General features: G+C 40.0%; 1 protein-coding gene across 1 annotated transcript in view; it reads left to right on the plus strand.

The window, feature by feature from the left end:
• The window catches only part of cntn2 (contactin 2), a 50,213-nt gene that overhangs the window by 33,848 nt on the left and 3,962 nt on the right, over positions 1-12,403 (plus strand). Inside the window, exons 13-22 of the mRNA XM_072665775.1 lie at positions 415-590; positions 2,790-2,910; positions 5,196-5,354; positions 5,858-6,007; positions 6,840-6,910; positions 7,641-7,875; positions 8,566-8,681; positions 10,066-10,252; positions 11,408-11,520; positions 12,142-12,310. Coding sequence (XP_072521876.1) covers positions 415-590; positions 2,790-2,910; positions 5,196-5,354; positions 5,858-6,007; positions 6,840-6,910; positions 7,641-7,875; positions 8,566-8,681; positions 10,066-10,252; positions 11,408-11,520; positions 12,142-12,310 — 1,497 coding nt within the window. The remainder of the gene's footprint in view (positions 1-414; positions 591-2,789; positions 2,911-5,195; positions 5,355-5,857; positions 6,008-6,839; positions 6,911-7,640; positions 7,876-8,565; positions 8,682-10,065; positions 10,253-11,407; positions 11,521-12,141; positions 12,311-12,403) is intronic.

The raw sequence follows: 12,403 nt of genomic DNA on the forward strand, positions 1-12,403 counted from the left end.
TCCGTGCCAACTGGACACTGAGAGGACCCAGAGAGGACAGCAGCACTATCCAGTAAAAATTGTGCACAATTACAAAACGTTCTTGTTACAGTGTTAAAAGCTAGGCTAGGCTAAGCTAGTCTGTGCAGCTGTGGGACGTCTCAGGGACATGAACCAGCCAATAAAAGCAGTTTATCTTTTTTTCACATCCATTAAAGAAAAAGAGGCTTAGAGTGTTTGATCTGAGGCAACATAACAGGGTGGTAAATAGGCTTGTAAAATCACATCTGAGCACTTTTCACCCCAATTAAAGCACACACGTACAATTTTACACATCCAGCTGCAGCTTCTACTCAATACATGCATTCTATGGCACCTTGAAGATGATCACCCGAAGGTGCTAATGTCACAAGCCTTCTCTTTTTCACCACACAGACGCCACCAAGATTACACTAGCACCCTCCAACGCTGACATCAACCAAGGGGAAAATGTCACCCTGCAGTGTCACGCCTCACATGACCCAACCATGGACCTGACCTTCACCTGGTCCCTCAATGGAGTCCTACTGGACCTGGAGGAACCAAACGGACTCTACCATCGCGTGGAAGGGGTACGTGCTTTCCAGCCACAGCCACAGTCTTCTACTGCGGAGGAAAGCCAATTACACCCACACCCAACGCAAACAGGAGTGTGTGTTGTGTCTGGCAGAGCTGGTGTTGTTTTGCTCTAATTCACAGATAATAGGCTTGGTTTGATGACAGTGCAGTCAGCGGAGCCGCAGTCATATTCTCGCAGTAATGAGGCGACTCTGGCATGTTGTTGGGAGATTATGATGATGTTCATTATGAGTCAAGCAGGATTAGATTTTCTTTCTGAATTAGCATTCGCACGTCTCCGGCAGCCGCTGAACTGTTTTTAATAGAATATACTTCAAAATAAAATTGTTTTAGTATATCTGCAAGCTGAGTAATACTCGACCTGGTTAGTAAGGGTGATGTATCGTCTATACTTGTCTGCCTATATTGGTGTCACATGACAGTATTCAAATAGATTGTAAAATCACTTAACAGTACAATTAGGGATGTTCTGAACAGCATTTTACAGACTCCATAATAATCATTAGTTGTATCAGAGTTAAAAGTAACTTTAAATTATATATATATATATATATATATATATATATATATATATATAATTATATATATATATTTTTTAGAAGTACCCAAATTCCATCATTATATATAATAATATTTATATTTTGCATTTAATCATAATTGTGAAAAAGTGTCTTTGTTCATTTTGGGTATGAAATATTCCAGTTTTACACATTTATGTATCTGTATCACTGTTTTTGATAGACATCCCAAAGATGCTGAGAGATCAGTGTTCAGTAAAGTTATGTGTGATAATACTTAGTCTTAGTCTGCCTGGTTTACTGAACAAAGGGCAAATTTCATATTCCATTGCTGCCTTTTCTCCAAACTGAAATTCCACGTTTTTACTACATTCCTAAAAAATTACCACCATTCATGCCATCAGTTGGCCAGACAGCTATCTTTGCTGTCTCTGTTTCTCAGCTCCAAGTGCATGAAGGTGCTCTCTCAGCTTCCCAAACTGGATGTCCTTCAACAGTCAGAACTTCAGCCGAACTAATCAATGTATTTATGGCGAGTTTTCTTCTTTAAATATTATCTGCAGTTTCTGGTCTGTTCTGCACTCACCTTCTCCACGTATCTGCACTTTAACTGGATTTCAGCTTACTGCAAACTTTCAAAGAAATCATAGTGAGGGAGCTCACCCCCTGTAACTCCAATGCCTGTTACCTGCTGAGTACTTTATATTAAAACAGTTCAAAATACATTAAATTGATTAAATATTAAGTTTCCTTTCTAGGAATGTGGTTTCCATCTGCTTTACTATACAGGCTCATATGCCTTTTGACAAAATTCACAATTTTAAATGATGAATATGACATTTAGGGTTTAATTTTAAGGGAGAATTTCTCCTCTGCTCCCAAACACTGCACAGCTAAATCTCTATGATTCGAAATCTCAGATCTAAGATAACCAAACATTATGAAGTGAGAGTGAGAGAAGGCACTCAGAGGCACTGAGATTGTCACTTCAGTGATGATAATGCCACCAAGACCATTAAGCAGACATTTAGTTAGTATCTAAAACTGATGTAGAACACGTTGATTTCTAGGACCTGTTTAGAGCAGCTGTGGCCTAAAGGTTAGAGAAGCGACCTGGGTTGGGCTGCCCACCTGCACAGATGGGGGAATTCTAAGGTTCAGCACAAATGACGACAGAGTGCAAATTGGCAATATCCGGGGTCCAAACACTATGTGCCATTATGGAACCACAAGTGATGGGGAATGTTTTTTAGACAGACTTTAGTTCTAATAGATGTGGGTCTCAAAAGGAGGTTTTCTGGAGTTTAGTTTTCACTGATCAAAACACCTGCATGGCAGATACCCTGTGTTTTAGTCTCAGAGTGCATCAGAATGAACCAGAAGTTTTATGCACAAATCAACCAAACGTTTTCTTCTAGGAATGACACCACCAACGATTGCTAATGAGGTTTGGTTTCTGAACTTGCCACCTTTCTCACTGCTAATGAGTCTGTTCAGACTTGTATAAGATTACCTTTTGTGTCATTTTAAAAGTGAAACAGAAATCAGAAGAAGCATGAATCTTATTAACACAAACGTATATATCCGTTATATATACATTTAGAAATGGGATTTTATCCAGCGTTAACTCTACCATCCTTTTCTGACTCTTTCCTCACACCTCGTCCTCTGCAGAAAGAGAACATTGGTGACCTGGCCATTGTGAACACCCAGTTGAGTCAAGCAGGCTTCTACACATGCTCGGCCCAGACGGTAGTGGACAGTGCGGTGGCGTCGGCCCGGCTGGTGGTGAGAGGTGAGGAGTATGTCTGTGCAGAATCCAGACAGGGACCTCATTACAGCACTCTGCAGCAGAGCTGAGTTTAACAGGCCTCAGGCAATGACTGTTCCACTACTGCCCTTTTGCTCATTTTAGCTCCATTTGGAATTTCACAAGTGAGGGGTTGTGAGGGGTACAGGACTTACTTTAGCACACAGGACTAGTCTCCCATGCACATGGATTAGGCCCAGTCTCGTCTGTGCCAATGGTGAAGCACCATTTGAGATTCCCATAGTGTATTTTAGGTCTGTAACATACTATTTTTGATCATTATTGAGATATTTGCTCATATACTGTACGGATGACCACAGTGTTTATAATGTTTGTTTTGACCAATCAAAGAACCAAAAATGAGAATAATAAAATTAAATATATAAATGTTTTTAGACAGACTTTATTTATAATAGATGTGGGGTCCCAAAATCAGGTTTTCTAGACCTGAATTTCCATTTTTTAGTTCATACTGAGAAAAACAACTGCATGGCAGAATGTTTATGATAAAATCAACAAAGGAATGATGCCACCAAATGATGGAATGATGCCACCAAAGCGAGCTGAAGAGATCTGGTTTCTGGACTTGTCACTGGTGCTGTCACAGTTTAACAGGATGTAGGAGGTAGGATGTTTTCATGAATCAACAAAAGTACAAAAGCAGTCTTTGGAGAGTGTAATATAAGCCCATTCTTAACCACATTCCAATTTTTTGAATGTACCAGTATGTTTTTAACCCTTAAAGCCAAATGTAACATATTTGATACATACACCAATCAGCCGTAACATTAAAACCACTGACAGGTGAGGTCAATAACATTTAGGTTGTACTGCAACCCGCCACCAGAGGGCATAAGAGACCGTTTGGCTAATTTTTCAACTGCTATTATCCAGTCCACTCTTTTAAACTGTCTATAGCTGTGTCCACATTTGTGTCATATTCACTATATAGTGCATTACTCCGGGGTTCCACCATTATATATAGTGCTATCCGAAAGCATAGTGGCAAATTTTGAGTACACTGCATCAATCCCATAATGCATTGTAATATAGTGTAGAAGTGATGCACACTAAATGGACTTGGAATACCCAATCCATCTCGATTTCTGATTTGAAGATTGACATTCAATTTCTCTGAGGAACACCGACATTTAGACTGTTTATGCAACCAGCGTTGCCAGGTTGGGCAGTTTCCCACCAAATTGGGTGGATTTTGCAAACACAAGTGACACTGCTTAAATATCCAGACTTTGATGTGCCCAGATTTTGTTGGGGAGATTCGACTCCTCCATGTACTGGTTAACCTGGCAGAGAGTGCGCAGTTCTGCAGCACAGCTGTACACAGCTCTGCAGTTGGAAAGGGGAATGAGCAGTGATGCTGCATTGCTTATAAAGGCAAGGAGGGTTTTATAGGTATGTGTACGGTATGTTATGGTGTTTTCATTTCTGCAAATTTGATCTTATTTATTAACTTATTGTCCTGTCATATAAATGCATTGAATATATATATCTTTCATTTAAAATGCAGTGAAACTCATTTGTACATTTTTAAGATATCAGCAGTTTATTATGAGGCCATGTTGGTTTGGTTTACTGTTTTACATACATTGTGGTGGATTTTGAAACACGTTTTGGCTGGAAACCACTGTACAAATCTGGCAACCCACTCTGCTGTTGCATAGTAATAAGCTCACACAAAACATCTTCCACCACATCGCTCGAAGATACAGTGTATCTTACAGTGTTAAAAGTATAAGATCCTGGAGGAACGTTTGGAGGTTCCTCAGTCTGAGACTGTGGATGAACCTCTTAAGGTGCTTTGAGACGTCTTCAAGAAACCCTTTTCTTCTAAAAATCTTTATTTTAAAGATTCCTTAAAGCTCCTCAAGAGTTTTAAACTAAAGAACCTCCAAAAGTTCCTCCAGGATGTTTAACACTGTATCATCTTTATTTTAGGAGTGTACTGGTATAAGGATCATATGGAGATGCTCTAGTGAAGTATTTTTAGCAAACACGTTTGATGACTAGCAGCTCTTTGAAGTAAATTGTGCCCTTTCTAAAAACCACCAAAGCACATGGAGCTTCTAGTGCTTGAAAGCTCCCATGATCAGAGCCACTCACTCGGGGCGTTTGAGTGGCTCTGATAGGAGGTAAATTACAGTATGTACTCTGGACAATGATTAGTGATGATGAAATCCGAGCATTCATCTTTATCTCTCTCTCTCTCTCTCTCTCTCTCTCTCTCTCTCTCTCTCTCTCGTTCACGCTAGGCCCGCCGGGGCCCCCTGGAGGTTTGGTGGTGAAGAGTGTGAACGAGACAGCAGTGGAGCTTAGATGGAGTCGTGGCTATGACAACCACAGCCCCATCGGAAAGTACGTCATCATGGGTCGCTCTGAGCACTCACATGACTGGAAGAGGATGAGGACAGGTGAGACATAAAAGGTTTTCACACCTACATGTGATCAACATGCACTGTATGTCCAAATGTTTGTGGACACCCTCTTCTAATGAATGCATTTAGTTACTTTAAGTGGGCTTAAAGAGGGATATAAAGCCCCTCAGCATTGAGCTGTGGAGCAGTGGAAGAACTGATGGTGGCACTCCATCCAATGTTTTTAAGATGAAGTGGGCTGGTGATCATCCAACATCCTAACCTTAGTAACACTCTTGTCGTTGAATGCAATCAAATCCTCACAGCAATGCTCCTCCTCCAGAATCTAGTAGAAAGTCTTACTCCAATAAAAGCAGAATGAACTCTTTTAATACCCTTGATTTCAGAAGAAACAATGAATGAGCAGCAATACTTTTGACCATATAGTGTAGTTCTTAAAAGATACGTCTATTAAATCTTTTGGAGACATATTTAAAATATCATGTTGAGTAACTTTAATAGTAACCAGATTGTTGTTTATTATGCAATGGCCTATGAAGACCCCGCTAACATCGAGGGCAACGCTGAATCTGCCCGTGTGATTGACTTACGACCCTGGATGGACTACGAGTTCCAGGTCATTGCCAGCAACATTCTGGGCAGCGGAGAACCCAGCATGCCTTCTCAAGCGGTCCGCACCAAACAGGCAGGTCAGAGATACTCTCAGCTCACACACCACAAACACACCGAAACACTCCAGGTCCTGATTTCTGTATGTGCTTCGCAACTGAGGAGATTTTCGATGGCTTTGGTTTGGGTTTAAGACCATATAAAAATGACCTCCTCAGTGGTCATTCTCAGCAGGTATTAGTTATTAGGTATTAGGGCGGGTAGCATGAAAATAATGTTAATATAATGTTTATTTGAACAACTTCTGTTATTACAGTAAAGTGTTTTCCCACATATTTTTAATGAAGTATTTTTATGGCTCTTTTATTTTGAAATGTTTATTGATGTTAATAAGTGTAGTATGCAGTCTTCTGCAAAGGTCTGATCACCCCTGGTCAAATTATGCATACGGAGGTTTACATTCTCTATTTTTAAGCATTACCATTATTTTTTTACTTAATTTAATAAATGTAAACAAAAACAATTAACTGGAATTAACTAATGGCAGGTTAAATATAATGGCAGGTTAAATATGTTTTTATTGTTTTATTTCTTCCAATATGTTACATTTAAGTAGAAATCATGCTTTAAGATGTACAAAAATGTTATGTAAATCTGTTGCCTATAGAGGGTTTGTTTATGTATTTTCACTTAGAAAATTAACATAATGTGTCATTTGTGCAGGGGTTCCTAAGTTCATATTTATTTATTGATTATTTTAAAGACCCCTTATTCATTAATTGAATAAGAATAATTGATTTTAGTTATCTAATATTAGATTCAGTCCTGGATTGTTAGTGTAAATGTAAACTGGTGTTAAGGTTTAGTCGTGTCTCTTTTAAAGTAAGTGTTTTTTGTGTGTTGGTGATTCAGCACCTACGGTGGCACCCAGTGGCCTAGGTGGAGGAGGAGGAGACCGCAATGAGCTCATCATAACTTGGACAGTAAGCATGTTCTCCTTTTATCCACCTAAAGTTTTATTCATCTGCTGCAGTGCTTGTTTCTGTCCCTGATTTTCTCACATAACTGAACAATTTACATCTGTTAAATCCCCTTTAAATAACACTTTAAATTCTTTATGGGTCCATATGTTTAACCCTCCAACAACTTACACTATATGGCCAAAAGTATTGAGACACCTGCTCATTCATTGTTTATCCTGAAATCAAGGATATTGATTGATTGCATTCAGCAACAAGAACATTAGTGAGGTCAGGATGTTGGATCACCACCTGCCCACCTCATCATCCCCAACTCCCTAACTCATCCCAAAAGTACTGTATGGAGCTCCTCCACTATCTTTCCAGAGAACACAGTTCTTCCACTGCTCCACAGCCCAATGCTATTCTATTTTCAGTACTTCTCTAAAGGGACTAGACAAGCTGTGTGTGCATTTGCACATCTGTGTCAGCAATGGGTGCAACTTAAAGTAGCTAAATGCATTCATTAGAAGGGGTGTCCACAAACATTTGGACATATAGTGTAAGTGACATATAAGTTTTAGAGTAGTTACTAGATAATAGATCTGGGTTATTGGGACTATAAATAAACGATTGAAAGGTGTGCTTCTCTGAACTCCTGTTGGCTCGCTCATTATAAAAGGTTACAAGTTACAAGGTCTTCTAATGACAGCCGTGACAGGTAGAATCTCTTTTGTTCTCCCATGTGATGTAGCCCATGGCGAGGGAATATCAGAACGGAGACGGGTTTGGCTACATCTTGGCTTTCCAGAAGCAGGACGCCCCGACGTGGACGGTGGTGCGAGTGCCCAACGTAGAGTCATCACGATACGTCTACAGCAACCAGAGTCTTTCGCCGTACTGCCCCTTTGAGGTCAAAATCAAAGCCTACAACAGAAAAGGCGAAGGCCCTTTCAGCCAGATAGCTGTGGTGCACTCTGCAGAGGAGGGTGAGTCACAGACCTTCAGGAAAAAGAACCATCCAAACTTTGCACTTAGACTCATCACGATCACTGGCTGCAGCCTGCGTTGTGTTGCTGCGCTGTTTATCAGTCTGACTCGTCCATCAATGGAAAGTTCAACCAATCTAGGTACTGTTGTACTGTTTGCCTTTTATTGAGTAAACATCCACAGTGCAGGCTAGAAAAAGTAAGTGAACCTCTGTGTTAATGGCTGCTTATGAAACTAATTTACAAAAAGTGTTTAAATTAAGCAGACGAGACTGGGAGTGCGGATATCACAGGTGCTTTAAATAAAGAAATAAATAAATGTTTGTTAGATAATTGGAAATTGGTGCTAAAGGGAGATCTTTGTGCTTTTTACATTTAAAAATTCACTCACTTTTTCTAGCCTGCACTGTAGAACTTAGTGTACTCAGTAAAATACATGAACAGTACAAATGACTGTGTGTTATTAGTTTAGTTAGATTGTGTTTAATAATTATGTAATTATATAATTGTGACTTAAATAACAATCAGCCTACATTGTATTAGTCATTAAAGCAGAAATCTTCATATTAGTTTGATGTTTTCTGTACCACCACTAGAGGTCAGTACTGGATATGTGACTGGCTGAGTACACCATCACTTCATCTCCTAGTGTATTCTTTTTTTCAGCATCTCTCATTTCATCTCTTTCAGAGCCCACAGTGTCTCCCCGCAAGAGCAACGCCACGGCACTAACAGCCTTCGAGATCCAAGTGTCTTGGGAACCAGTACAGCATTCAAGCGCTAACGGGGTTCTCCGTGGCTATGAGGTCAGAACAGACTCCTTTTTTATACTTTACATTCATTCTTCACGTATGCTCTTACGGTCTCACCTGATAATTGTGTTGATAGTCTGAGACGTCAAGACATCATGAAAGAGCCGCAGTGGAGGTCGTTTTTTTTGAGAGATTACAAGATTGCTTCAGTGTTAATAACAGTTCATGGTGTTGGCTATTAGTCCATTGACTTGGCAGTACAAGTACTGGGCACACAAAAGCCTTTATTCATTTATTGAGGGTATTTTAACTGTCAGCATGTATTTATCTGCGCTGAGCCGATAAGGAAATGAAGTAATGGCTGCTACATGACCCAAAGAGTGTCTTGAATAATAAAACATCAGCGTTCACTACGCAGTCAGGTGCTAACATGTAGGATGTTTCAGTATTTCAAATATCTGCCTAAGCTGCAAAGCATGAAAGTTAAGTGTTAGAATTTTCCATTGGTTAAATGAATGTTTCAGTTGGAAGATGTAGTTTTGGACAAATTAAACTAATAAAGTCTAATAAAAGGGAATCCCACTTCAGAAAGTTCCTAAAGTGACATATTTTTAAGGTAAAGCAAAGTACACAAGATATCTATAACACATTCTAATTCAGCCCTCAGCTACTTTAAGTTTTACATGTTGTTGAAACAGATGCGCAAATGCACACACAGCTTGTCTAGTCCCTGTAGAGAAGTACTGCCAATAGAATAGGACTCTCCGGAGCAGATCATCATCATGACCCTATTGGCTCCATGCTGCCTAATAATGCCAGGCGTGGGCTAGAGGGGTATAAAGCCCCCCAGCATTGAGGAGCTGTGGAGCAGTGGAAGAGCTGTGTTCTCAGAAATGATGGTGGAGGAGCTCCATCCAGTACTTTTGAATGGGATGAGTGGGAGGTTGGGGATGATGAGGTGGGGTGGTGGTCATCATCCAACATCCTGACCTCACTAATGCTTTTGTGGATGAATGCAATAAAATCCTCACAGCAGTGCTTCTCCAAAATCTAGTAGAAAGTCTTCTTCCTTGGACAGTAGAGACAGTTACTCCAACAAAAGCAGGATCAACTTAATTTTGGAATGAGCAGGTGTCCTATCACTTCAAATCCAGCTACTGATGCCGCATTCTCCAATACATGGTACTTGTACCTGAAGTAATTGCTGGTACCAATAACGGTACCAAATCTAATATAACTACTGTTTGGCTCATTACGGATCATGAAAATATCATTTAATTGGACAGTTCTGCAGACAGTAAAACTTGTCATAATCTACACAATAATTGTATTTATGTCAAATCTTTTAGTATGTCTATCCAGTATGTAACGCATCACTTTTCTCAGTGTACCGATGCTGCGCTGCACTGCTGATGACGTGCTCTCTCTTTACCATCAGATCCGATACTGGCGGCAGCATGAGAGGGAAGCTGCGGCAGACCGTGTGCGGACAGCAGGGCTGGAGAACACAGCACGGGTTTCTGGGTTGAGACCCAACACCCTCTACCACGTCACTGTTCTGGCTTACAACAGTGCCGGCACTGGCCCACCCTCACCACGGACCACCGTCGTCACCAAGAAGCCCCGTAAGAGCTTTGCTGAACATGAAAATCATGCAAACAGATTCCAGTTTTCTTCAGTTTTGTCCACAGAGGGCAACAATGGCTGCATGTTCCAACCAAGGACTGTGTATCAAATATATCAAATATATATATATATATATATATATAGAGAGAGAGAGAGAGAGAGAGAGAGATCAATAGATAGGTATAGATACTGTATATTTATACACACATATATGTCATGGTTCCTGTCAATGGCCAATAGTTTCCAATAGTTTCTGCCTCTTGCTCTCATATAACTCATGGATTGTTCCGTAAGCATCCTCCAGTGCTAATGTTACCAGGATTGCCGGCATCAGCTGCGTGTTTTGCTTGTAAATGATGTTTCAGACTCAGAACTTCGGTCATAAACAGATTCACAGCATGGCAGCAGCTGGAAATAATAAAGTCATAAAGTTTTAGTGGAACAAAAAAAAAAAGTTTTAGTGGAACTTCTAAACCATTTAAAACACGGGAGCTTCAGCCAAGGGCCAAATCTAAATTGGCACACTACTCCCTGCCTATGCTTCACTCATAAAGTCATGAACCTTTGTGTTTTACAGCCATATTTTACACTAAATGTTGATCAGAGAGTTGTAAAACCCATAACTGAGTGTAAATGGATTTCTATTGGACATATAATGCAGTACTTGAGTGTAGAAGCCATTGTCATGACTTGCAAGGTGCCCTATATAGGGAAGAAGCCGTTTGAGATTCAGCCAAGGATTCTATGCAGCATGTGAGCAGCTGGAGATACTGATGGTTTGAAAGGTTAAGCTAGGAAAGTAGCAATATGAACATAATTAGAGACATTAATTATTGTTGCATACGCATTATTGCATTATTAAGGTGTTGACTTTGATTGATGTAATTAATGCGCATTAGAAAATGTGTACAAATATAAAAATCTATATAAATAGTGGCCAAGATTTCACTGTTACGATGGTGTATTGCCTAGAAATGTTAGTAAACTAGCTAACTCAACTCAAACTAACTCAAAGCTTCTTTTAACTTCTGTTAACTTACTATTGGAAGTTTACTTTAGTGCACCTACTTTACCTACATTTTTGAAAATGTGTTTGGGAACAGTGTAAAAAATATATTTTGGTTGGTTTACTTTCCATGTCTTTTCATTTACAGCCCCTAACCGACCTCCGGCGAACGTTTCATGGAAGACGGATGGTTCTTGGGTAACAGTGAGGTGGGATCATGTTAAATCTATGGACAATGAGTCTACAGTGCAGGGCTACAAAGTAAGTGACACTCAGTGATACGTGATACAATAGATTCTATAGATGTCTCCTTGCGTTTTGTGCAGATTGGATCATATGTTGTATCATAAATCTCTGCTTGTAGTAGATTATTAGCATCTGCTGTCACTTCTTTTGACTAGGCTCCCTTTAGCCAAGTATCTGAATCCTTTATGTCATGTATATGAGGCATATTTTACCAGATGGCCAGTTTCATTTGATCTCTCTGATATTGAGGAGACATGTGCCTTGTGACATCGTCCATAAAAAAAACGACTCACAACCTCAATCCGTCTTTGATGACAGATCACTGAAAAGTAAACAGCCTTCAAAGCTTTGCAGATGGAGGCTTGGTGGGGCATAACTATCCATCTTGCTTATTTTATGCTCAGTGCCATCTTTAATCTTCTTCTGTGGAATACCTGTCAGAGCATGTCATTTGCCCCTTTTAGTGATTGATCCTTATCAGACGCAGTGAATTGAACAAACACAAATAAGCCGTATCGTCTCAGGAGTGTTGACAGAAAACACTGCCACTGACAGACATTTCTTCTGGTTAGTCTAATAGCCGAGTAATAGTCTAGAGCCGAGTGTGTGAGTTCTGCTTTGCCAATGTTGTTCTAGGTCCTGTACAAGCATGAGGGGCAGTCAGCTCTAAAGGTTCTGGACAAAGGCAAGACATCAGTCAACCTCCCTCTGCCCAAAGACAACGGCTACGTGGTTCTAGAGATCCGCTCTTGGGGAGAAGGAGGTGACGGAGCAGCTCATGAGATCATAGTATCTCGAGATTCAGGTATGTTAATGATCACAGTGAGGAAAATCATGAATAAATATGATGAGGAGAAAGACTTTAAAATATATATTATTAATATTAATCACCAGTTCA

This window comes from Salminus brasiliensis, chromosome 21 (genome assembly GCF_030463535.1).
Source record: "Salminus brasiliensis chromosome 21, fSalBra1.hap2, whole genome shotgun sequence".
Lineage (NCBI taxonomy): Eukaryota > Metazoa > Chordata > Actinopteri > Characiformes > Bryconidae > Salminus > Salminus brasiliensis.